The sequence below is a fragment of the Dendronephthya gigantea genome, unplaced genomic scaffold, assembly GCF_004324835.1.
Source record: "Dendronephthya gigantea isolate DGI-Jeju-01 unplaced genomic scaffold, DenGig_1.0 000032F, whole genome shotgun sequence".
NCBI classification, from domain to species: Eukaryota; Metazoa; Cnidaria; class Anthozoa; order Malacalcyonacea; family Nephtheidae; genus Dendronephthya; species Dendronephthya gigantea.
In genome coordinates, this window is record NW_021163042.1 from 1,077,764 (window position 1) to 1,089,114 (window position 11,351).

The 11,351-nt window shown below is 35.6% G+C and overlaps 1 protein-coding gene across 1 annotated transcript; it reads right to left on the reverse strand.

Moving 5' to 3' along the window:
• Positions 1-1,327: 1,327 nt before the first annotated feature.
• Positions 1,328-10,425, reverse strand: LOC114524713 (propionyl-CoA carboxylase alpha chain, mitochondrial-like). The gene is made up of 25 exons (XM_028545874.1): positions 10,284-10,425; positions 9,367-9,414; positions 9,186-9,233; positions 8,877-8,945; positions 8,675-8,788; positions 8,426-8,479; positions 8,149-8,280; positions 8,000-8,036; positions 7,406-7,484; positions 7,210-7,312; positions 6,875-6,901; positions 6,676-6,743; positions 5,922-6,142; positions 5,643-5,716; positions 5,473-5,547; positions 5,097-5,165; positions 4,880-4,955; positions 4,542-4,652; positions 4,354-4,456; positions 4,012-4,114; positions 3,678-3,776; positions 3,036-3,086; positions 2,369-2,434; positions 2,140-2,214; positions 1,328-1,755 (listed from the first exon to the last, which is right to left on the reverse strand). The coding sequence occupies exons 1-25, from the start codon at positions 10,368-10,370 to the stop codon at positions 1,609-1,611; spliced, it is 2,136 nt and encodes a 711-aa protein (XP_028401675.1). The 5' UTR covers positions 10,371-10,425; the 3' UTR covers positions 1,328-1,608.
• Positions 10,426-11,351: the final 926 nt, after the last annotated feature.

The window sequence follows — 11,351 nt, forward strand, 5'->3', positions numbered from 1 at the left end:
TGTTTATCAAGGCAATTAAATGTGTACGAAGGTAAAACCCTTCTTAGTGTTATTCGTGACCTTGGACTTGGATTAATTATAGTCAGGGTGCAAAAATATGATTCAATAATTACAGTAGAAAGAAGATGTATTGATATATGTTGAACAATATTATCACCATATTTTCTTCGCTGCCCGTGTGTGCTAATTGATGTACGATATAGCTAATAGCTTTGAATTAGACCACTGCCGAGTAGACGTCATACGAAAGTCTCTGGAAGGTGGACTTAAGCAACACGCTGATAAATAAGGCAATAAATCGCTGGAAATCCAAATTACGCACGATTTTAGAAAAATCACGAAGAAAACAAAAATCAACAAAAACAATCCGAATCATGCATAGTTTTTATTTCGCACGCACGCATGTTACTACACATATGTAATTAATAATATTTGGGGTGATTACATCAGTACCACTTTACTCTATATATACCGAACAATTTATAAAAAAATAAATATGCGTTGCATAATGCGTTGCATCTATTAAATTACGAAATTGGCCATTGCAAGACATAGGAATTGCACAACAAGAAAAGGCGATTGCAAGACATAGTATATACTTTAAAATAAGACTCAAGACGTTCAGAATTTGTCAGGATTATGCAGTTTAGGTTAGATCGAGTAATGTTATAGTTAAACTATTTTTATGCATGCATGCCAACAGACGGCGCCTATTCATGCAGGGTGTACCAAAGAAAGTTTACAGTGTAAAGTTTAAAATGTCTTCTAGACGTTAGCGCACGCAGCGTTAAGCCGGTTTTCCACTAGCGATATTTTTCGCGCTAAGCGACTTTATTCTTTTGTATTCGAGCAATTTGTTCCAGATGGTTGCAGTTGAGAGCTCTGAAACAAAAGTAAAATGTCGCTTTGCGCGAAAAATATCGCTAGTGGAAAACGGGCTTTAGGGAAACTTTTGGTGTGTGTAGGTAGCTTGAGCCCTTCAGACACCTCTGGTACAGAAAGTTTGTTAAAAAACAGTGTTTTGCGAGCAAAAAAACGTGTTTTTAGCAGTCGATTTAAAAACGACTCGCGCACAAAAATAGGTAACTGAAAATGCAGTTTAACTTGACAGGCCTAAAAGATGGAAAGTTATTGAAGTTTCAGACAATTTGGTGCAGGCGTAAGCGAGCGCGCGAGGTTAAAAGATTGGGTATTTTTGCATTTTAATTTTAAATCTGATTTTCTGGTGACCTAAAGCTTATTAATTCCAGATGTAACTAATTTGCATAGATTAAAAAGTTAATATTAGTCTAAAATGTTGAACACTCTGTACCAGAGGTGTCTGAAGGGCTCAAAGTACCTACAAATACCAAAAGCTTTCTCTAACGATGCGTGAGCGTACGTCTAGAAGACATTTCCCAAGTGTAAAACGTTTTTCTGATACACCCTGTATAATGACAGATTATGACATCATATGTAAGAATATCTTCACAAATTATTTGCATGGAATTCATGATCGAGTTGTACAACACATCTTCAGCATAGTTGCTTGGATCGAAGAAAGTATTTTTGCTACAATCCCGAAAACGAGGTTGACTTCTTTATCATTCACTAATTTCTTACACATATTTAGTACAGCTCAATCAAGCGTTGACCCTCCTGAATCTTATCTCCTGGTTTGCAATTCACTTTCTTTACCTTGCCAGATTTTTGGATGCACAAACTGTTTTGCATCTTCATTGCTTCGACTACACAAACCTCCTGGCCTTCTTCAACCTATCAGATGAATGGAATAAAGTCAATCACTATATACAGTATCAAAGGTTTTTATGGGGGGAAACAAAGGATTTCATCCCATTAAGGTAATACAAACATTCGGCTTTGGTATACATTTCAATTCCCTTAATGAAAGTGGCAAGCATGGACATGACTGGGATAATGGATTAAAAAATGAGAAGGAAAAGAACGTTTAAATTAATTCTCTGGTATCAAAGCCAATTATTTCTGTCACTCGCTTTCTTTGAACATGCTTTATTCTGTATTTCCTCAATTTTCTCTACATATTAAATAATACACCCTCATTCCATCATACACAAAATATTTTCTTTACTGTTATAGAAGAACATTCTGATGTCTTGATATTAAATATAGTTAACTTACGTCTTGTTCAGGTTCACAAGAGACTGATATAACTGTCCCTGGCATTGGTGAATCTAAGAATGGCGTGAGGTCCTCCTATCAAAATCCCAAAACCAATGTAATGAATATAGCTGTACCGTAAAAATGTATTTTATCAATTTATTTGGCTTTTCTGTGACATGTGACTGCCAGTTATTGCCAGGTTATTTACTCTAAAATCCCAGTTATAAATAATTATTCCTGCTTTAACCTTCGGTTTCTCTAACATATGCTGAAAATATTCATTTTGAGCTTCATCCATCACAGTCACGTCAAACTAAAATGAATGTAATGTCAATAACAGGAAATGCTATATAAATCTGTTTCTTTTTCTCGACGCGTGTTTACAGTTAAAGCACAAGACTGACTTAGCCTAGATTTTCGTAGTGTAAACGCATTTGGGCCTGGCTTAAGTCTGACATCGGCCGAGTACACTAGATGGTCTAGACTAGGCACGGCCAGGCCTCACGCCAGTGCAAAAACCTAGATTAGGTTGGTATGTAGTGTAAACACAGCTTAAATTTTCCAAAGACCTGCATGTAAGCAAATCTTAGGCTACTTATAAGTGAAGCTATACTATACACGCGGTATGTCAGGTTTGTTGTTGAGCCACAAAAACTTGCGGAAGCGCTAGCTTTGATATGCTTTTTATACGCAAACAGGCAAAACCTGTTGTTAACAAGTTGTTATAATAGAAACGGACATGTTCGAAAGCCTCACCTCATATTTCGTCAACATATTTACACATGCTATTGCCCACGTTTATAAAAAAACTGTCGATTTTATTCAAAACAAGGTGAGTATATTTTTTTCCGAACTAACCATGCAATATCGTTTGCACAATTTGAATCGACCTGCATTAGCAATAAACAACGTACCTTGGAGCCATAATGCTGTAGCTGCAAATGTTGACCAGTTCGTGACAAGCTCTAAAAATAATACTGATGTCAGCCACGCCCCGAACCTGAACTCTAGTCTAGCCATCAACGAATGAGTGTATAAGAACAACTTATACAAAATGTCATGCAACCTTCCTCAGCTTCATGGAGAAGTTCTTAATTGTACAAGTTTAGAACTTGTAAAAGAACTTGTTAAACTTTTTGCTTTATAAACAAAAGTTTAGTACAGTAGAGAACAGTAGTTTCATGAACCAAACCCCAAATATGTATAAAAAAGTTTAAATAATAACGGTATGCTGCCGTTACATATTATAATAATGTGTCATAATTGTAGACTAAGCAGACTCGTTCACGCACGGCGAGAGCCACAAGAATGAAAACACAATTTTTAGAAGAAATACCACAAATTTCCTATCCTTGGGCACACCACTTTTCCGAAACATTAGCAAAACAAGGTTAATACTTTGCAAATTTTGCAACCTTCCGAAACCTTCGTATATGTACATGAGGTAATTACATTGTTAAATCAATGTTACATACTGTGCATATCCACATGGTTTGAGAATTTCATACGATATATGAGTAAAATACAAGATATGTTAGGCATACAATACAACACACCTGTAGAATAACTTCTTTTCCATTTATCTTTGTTTCAATAAGATATGAAGAGAGGTTTGACGAAGATTCAAATTCTAGTTCGGTACCGTCTATATTAATCTAAACAAAATGCATTTATATATTTATGTAATACACATAAGCTCATGCGGAATGCTTTGAAGATACATGTATCGTACAGAGAAACTGTGGACAAAAAGAGTGCTCTACAACGAGTTAAAATACGTTTTCCTAACACTGCCTTTGACCTTGCTGCAACTCATGCAGCAATAAAACGAAATTTCCATTTTTTATTATGAACTGTAGGTAGACCAATGTAGCTAATTTGGGCACTTACTTGATAAGTCTTATCAAGAATCTTTACTTCCACCTCATGTTTCTGATCATCCAGAAGAACATACAATTTCCACTTATCAAGATTGGCAGATTTCCCCGACGGTCTAAAAAATTATGCGGTATCGTAGAGGGACCTTATAATAGGCAAGTACTATAAGGTCGCATGGGTGAGGCTTAACTGACTTTACACTAAAGCAATAGTACTACACATATTGCCCTTAGTTTTCAAGTTTTCAATGCTAGCCACACTGGCACGCTAGCCCTGAAAAGTGAAAGGAGTTTCTAATGCTGCTGGATTATTCCATTGGTCCAGTCATTATACGAAGTTCATTGATTACTTCACCTGTCATGATTGAGAAAGTGTTTTTGTCTTGTCTCTCGAAGTAAGAATAAATAACTTGCAGCTGCAACCAGTTCATTTCGTTCATCGTTATTTAGTTGTTTCCCTTTAAAAATATGAAGAGACCGCAATGTATTTAACACACACTGTATTTAATCTTATAAACTAAGAGGACAGAAACAATAAATTACCTTTAAAACCATCCGGGTAATGTTCCTCAAAAAACTTTGTAGTTATATCACCAGTGATGAAGTCTGGATGGGTAACCACCTCTCGCAACAAAGACACATTGTTGATTAAACCTAGAGCCATAGGAACATAAATTACATTTTATGGATTCATATTAAAATGGATTATATATAGTTGGAATCTTTGTCGTTTTGATTTAAAATTCAAGTTACTTCACAACTGACTACTGTATAGCTACGCGTGTAAAATCCCCGCCATACGGGTAATAATGCCCATATACTGGTGGGCACCAAATATGGAAAATATTAATTTAATAGTGCCAAATCGCACCAAAAATCACCTCGAATTACGTAAGAATCAAGTGCCTTAGTCATGGTGCTCAGAGCCTCATCTCGTGTTGCCCCGTACGTCGTAAGCTGAAAAATATAGAAAAAGCTACAGTAAATCTAACAATCTCGACATTTTCCTAGATTACTACGTACATCATGACGTTTAACTGTTAATGCTTTGGCGTAAAGTGATGCAGTAACTGAGTTCAAAATACTAATCCACAGTACCTTTGAAATTAAGGAATCGTAGTAAATGCTGATTTCACTCCCTTCAATAATACCGCTGTCAACACGAACCTAAAGTGAACACCCATTTACGACTTTTAACAAGGTATATATAACATTATTACTCTGACCATGTTCACCATGATACACTGCATGTAGCTAAATTCACCTTCGCTAAAAAAATATATGTTCACTGTTTCGTGCGCTGTGTACCAAACAAGTAACACAGTGATGCAAATGGCTTGGGGGAAAATCTGTTGTTATTAAACAATCTTCACTTGGTAATGATTGTATTTAATTGGTTTCTTCATTAATGGCAGGGAAACTGTAGGCAATGCATTACTTTATTCTTTCATGTAAACTGATTTTAAAAACCTACGTTTGGAATGCTTGTTGGTTCCTTATAGGTATGTAGTCGTCCAATGGAAGGAAGACCAAAATTCTTGAATGGGTCCTGAAAAATGAAAAAAATCGTGCAGACCTGTCGGTGTCACAAGAATACATACAGTATGTATTTCCTAATTACAAAACCTTGTTAAACCTTCGTACCTCTGCATAAACACGGCTCTCCACAGCCCATCCTTTAATACCGATATCTGATTGTTTATATTGAAGGGGATGACCTGTCGGAAAATACAACAACATGAAATAACCGCCAATATATGTTGAAGTTTTTCTGTATTGATTTACGTTATTGTGTAGCCAATGCAAGAGGTTTGTACATTATACATCGAGGAATTCGCATGCATTACTGAATTTCGCTGCAAAGAGAAATATGTTTCTTTTTGATGACGAAACGACAAACTATATTTCACATCGGAATCAAACCTGCAGCAACTCGTATCATTTCTTCAACCAGGTCAACTCCTGTGATTAACTCGGTAACTGGATGTTCCACTTGTAATCTCGTGTTCATTTCAAGGAAGTAGAAATTTTTATCTGAATCAACAAGGCATTCAACTGTCCCAGCTGAATCATATTGAACTGCCTTTGCTAAAGCCAGAGCTTGTTCTCCCATCGCTTTTCTCATCTCTGGATCAAGGAATACACTATAAAGTAAATAGTAATACATAGTGATATAGGCATAGAGATCGATTCGTGGCAAAGAAATTTTATTTCTCGAACCTTTTTTATCTTAGCTCAAGTTTCGGAATATCTATATACCATTTTGCGATTATTCATACTTTCAATTTCCTAAACTTTTGGTGTTTATAGTAAAACGTGTCTCTGACGCCTAGTCAATACTGATTGGCTGGAGTTTGATAGTTTAAATCAATATTCTACTAAGAGATTAAAACGTGTCAGGCTATAGCTGACCAAACCCAGTTTTTTTATTTTCCTCAATTTAGGCTCAGTTTGCAGTATACCGGATTCGCATGGTCACGACATGTCAAAGCGAGTTTTACTCCTAAAATTATGATAGCATAATTACTTGATCCGCTAAATGAAAAAGTTTAAGTGCTAAATGAAAAAACAGAAATCCATGAAACAACTTAAACTGATGTCGAGACCATGGCTGCATGTAGTAAATATAATGCCTTTTATTGAAGAATTACGAGCAAGCGTACAGAACTGGCTATACCTTGGCGCTTCTTCAACGACTTTCTGATTTCTACGTTGAATGGAACACTCTCGCTCATTCAGGTATATCTATAACAAAGAAGAAACAAAAACGCTTAAAAAAACGACAGAATTTTACATCAAGATTTTATAAATTATTATTGTTTTAGATATAAAGCTTTTTGAAGATAGAAAAATGGGTATAACTAACAGTAACTTACACAATTGCCATGTTTATCTCCAACAACCTGAAAGATTTAAACATACAATATATTAAAAGGAAAAAATTAAGAAAAGGAAAAAATCCATACTCGTAAAACAAGCAACCATGCATTGCTATCAATTATGTTAGGTCTGCTTTACTGTCAGGTAAAGGGGAATGCCACTGGAATCTCATTAACGGAATACGACGCAAGTACGTATAATTTCATAATGGTGGTCAAACTAGAAGGTGATGAAACTAGAAGCGTATTTAGTGAGGTCTAATAATACGTTGAGATACAAATTTTGTGATGTATCACTATAATTCCTAGAGTGAAAAGACAGTTGTACATACTTGAATTTCAATATGTCTTGGATTATTGATAAATTTTTCTATCAACAAACGATCATCGCCAAAACTTGACTTCGCCTCTTGAGAGGATAAACGAAATCCATCTCTGAAGAGAATGGGATACATGTTCATAATGGTTCATAAGAGCCTTATGCTCATACATGCAATTATAATATGCAAATTTGCAGGCACATCATACCTAACTTCCTGGTCATTCCAAGCAATTCTCATACCTTTACCACCGCCGCCAGCAGAGGCCTTGATCATTACTGGGTAACCTATGAACGCATATACCTCACAAGTCATATACCTCACCAAACACACTATTCTTTACCGCTTTATGTCAATCGTGTTCACTTCTTGGGAATTTGGCTGATAATCAGTCTCGTTCCCTGCAAATTTACCCGTCGACTAGAAAACAATTTTTAGAAAACACCACGTGTGTTAGTCTTATGCAGAACTTTCGTTTGTTAGTCTAATGCAGACAATAGAACTAATACACGCGATGTTTTCTACAAATTGATGATTCAACCATCAGACATTATTACTCTGCATGTACAGAAGTATTAGACGGAGGTCTTTTTTACAGACCAAAACTTTAGGAAGCGCTCTGGACAAAAGAGTGGGCTGAGCGTTACTAAATAGTTGTTTCCTTGAGGGAAGGACGTTGTGCTTGAGGTCTGAACTAAAATATGTATATATAAGCTTACTGTTGGAGTAGTGGAATCCTTGTAAAAATTATATCACAATACAGAGGCTTTGAAATTGAGATGAACTCTGAAAATTTACGTACCTATCTCCCTCGCATGTTTTATAGCTTCTTCATCATCCTAATAATGGAAAAAAATTTTGGTGAAAGTTATTAAAAAAGGTAATTATTTTGGTGACAGGGAGTCAGGGAGGGAATATTAAAAGGATAATTATTCAATTAAAACTATCTACCTTGACAACTCCATCAAAGCCTGGAATAATATTGACATTAGCCTTCTTAGCCACAATCTTACTTTCAATCTTATCACCCATAGCTTGCATGGAATATGAGTTAGGACCGATAAAAACAACATCATTATCTTCCTGGAAAACATATATAGGTTGTTACATTATAATGCCAAACAGACACTGATACTCTAGTCACCAAAGTGATATGACAATATATTTATGTAGGAAGAGAGACTGAAAGGACTTCTTTGTCCTAGGATATTTGCCAATACACACATACCAATAGTTTGACAAAATTCGTATTTTCTGATAAAAAACCATAACCTGGATGAACCTGAAAAACATTAAAAAAGCATTATGTCAAAGTTTAGCTTTGAAAGCTGAATATGAAAAAATTAAAGAACCTAGTCAGGATACTGCATGGTTTCAGGAGAGGAGATTTAACATCATTATGGTTTCAATTGACTGGAGAATCAATTTGGGGCTCAGCGTTGTGTCATTCTTACTACATTCATAAAGTCATTCTTACTGCTTGTGCCCCTGTACTTTTAATAGCATCTAAGATGGCTTCCATATTAAGGTAGCTTTCTCCTGATGGAGGGGGACCAACACAAACACTTTCATCTGCCATTTTTGTATGAAGCTGAAATAAGATTGTATAACTCTGAAATTAAGCAATTACTATTACACAGAGTTTTTAAGTATGAGAATCCAATTAGGTAAAAACTTACTGCATATCGATCAGCTTCACTAAATATTGCAACGGATTTAATACCAAGACGTTTGCATGACTTGATCACCTATAAATAAAATGCATCCGCATCAACTTGCAGATTTGAATGTATAACTCATAGTGACAGATGTGGATGATGTTAGAAATCAGTCAAAAACATTATTCAATAGAACAAATTGGGATCAGAATGAACAAACAACAAATTCTTGTGAGTAGCTAAGAATAAATGTAAGAGAATTAAGTGTATAAGTGATAAGTCCTTACTTTTTAGATATTTGCATAAGTGTTTAATGTGTGCAAAACTTACCCTGCAAGCTATTTCACCCCGGTTTGCAATGAGGATTTTGTCAAATAACTAAAAACATTAAAATCAGAAACATATTGTTAACTGTGTATTTTCTCTACCCCTAGATGTTTTGTACAATAATCCCTTTGGTGGCATTTCTATATATATATATACTTATTAGCTGAATCGATCCCAACTTTACCTTATCATTTGACAATGCTGAATGTGATCTACTATGAGCATAGTGTACCTACAAAAAATATAACCCCAAACAATACAAATATTTGTTAATTATGGTGAAAGCAAGGTCTGACCAGGGATGCAAAATGGAGGGGCACAGTGCCCCTCTTTGCATTTTTTAATTAGACAAAGAAGTGCCCAATGACAAAGAAGTGCCAAGACAAAGAAGTGCCCAAAAATGCTATATTTCATAACTAACTATTTAATACATAAACTAAATAGAAACTACCTCATTGGCACAGTCTTCACACATGTGTATAGTATGTAGGTCTATTTGGTAGGTTTTGGTGTATGAGTTAACTATATGAGCAAGTCCCAGCCCTATTTTGTTAGTGCCCTCCCAACTTTTCTAAATGGTTCTGTAGTGTTCTAGTGTTTTCAGAAAATTAGGGCAGGGTCAAATGGGGTTGGTCATATTACATTGGGCCGCCCCGCCTGCTAATACTGTAGCTATGAGATGAATTTGAGCTGGATAAGAATCCCTCCGATTTTGGGCAGGGCAACAGTGTATATTCTCAGCCATTAAAGGTGTAGGCAACCAGGAATAACCTGTCGATAACTTAGTTCCCCTTTTATTTCGCGTAGTCATCAGTCAGCGGTAATGCACAAAAACGTGGAAAGTTGCACGTTGGAAACGTGGAATAATGGATTGCAAAACCTTCGATATTTATGTATATAAACAATGATAAATTCTATTGTACAATTAGATGATTATAGAATAATACCTGGCTACACATAAAAAAATAATAATTATTAACTAAATTAATCCAAATTAATCGTTCAAGGACTCAAATTGTCCTCAAATTCGCTTATTCACCGTTCACGTACTGTGTGCTACAATCAGACGATAATAAGAGTTTTAATACGCATCTCACGTACCTTACTGCAAGCAGGTAGAGATATTCTAGAATTTATTTGAAATTTAAAAGAACTACATTGCAGAAGTTTACGATACAAACAAGCCATGACACCGTCACTCACAACCCTTCACAGCAGGTCCACGGCATTTAACAAATGACCACCCCCCTGTTCATCTTTCAGAGAAAACAGGGGGGGATGACTTTCTCGATTGTCTGTGTTTGACCGCCATTTTGATGTAGGAAAAACGTATTTATTCATCGTTTGGTCATAACACCAAACTGTCTTAGCAAACGCGGTGGAATTGGAAACTAGAAAATATAGGAAAAAGTTTTCAAAACATTAGTTCTGGTGAGTATACTACAGCTAACTTGTGACACGATTACATTTCACATACACACCATTGGGCATTGACCATTCACGTGTTTTCCATCTCCCGAGGAAGCCTATGTTTCTGCAAAATTTATTAACTTAATTATACAAGTTAACAATCTTGTGATCATTTCCTGCAGGCGAGAAGTTTTGTGCAAGTTTGGACACGATGATTATTCCAATCCGGTGTTTTACATGTGGCAAGGTTATTGGAAATAAATGGGAAAAGTATCTAGGTTTGTTGCAAGCAGAATTCACTGAGGGGTAAGAGTGCAGTATACTGGTATATTGAAGTATTTATGAATTAAATTCTAGTTGTATAATGGTAATATTCTAGACTAACACTAGTTTTGTCTCATCTAAGGGATGCACTGGACCATCTTGGATTAAAGCGATATTGCTGTCGTAGAATGTTGCTGTCACATGTTGATCTCATTGAAAAACTTTTGAATTATGCCCCATTAGAAAAATAGTTTGATAAAAAGCACCATACTGGTTCTGGTAACTGTTGGAGAGACGATGCATACCTTATTGTAAATCCTACCTTGTAAAGATAATGGTCACAATGGTCTTTCCTTGTTAAATAAAATCAATTGTACTTTAAATATTAGCTTTATTTATCTTGTTGAGAGGTAGACTATAAAAGGAGTGATGTAATGGAAGAGACTGTTGCAATTATGGAAAAATTTATAATATATCATAAAAAATCAATTTACT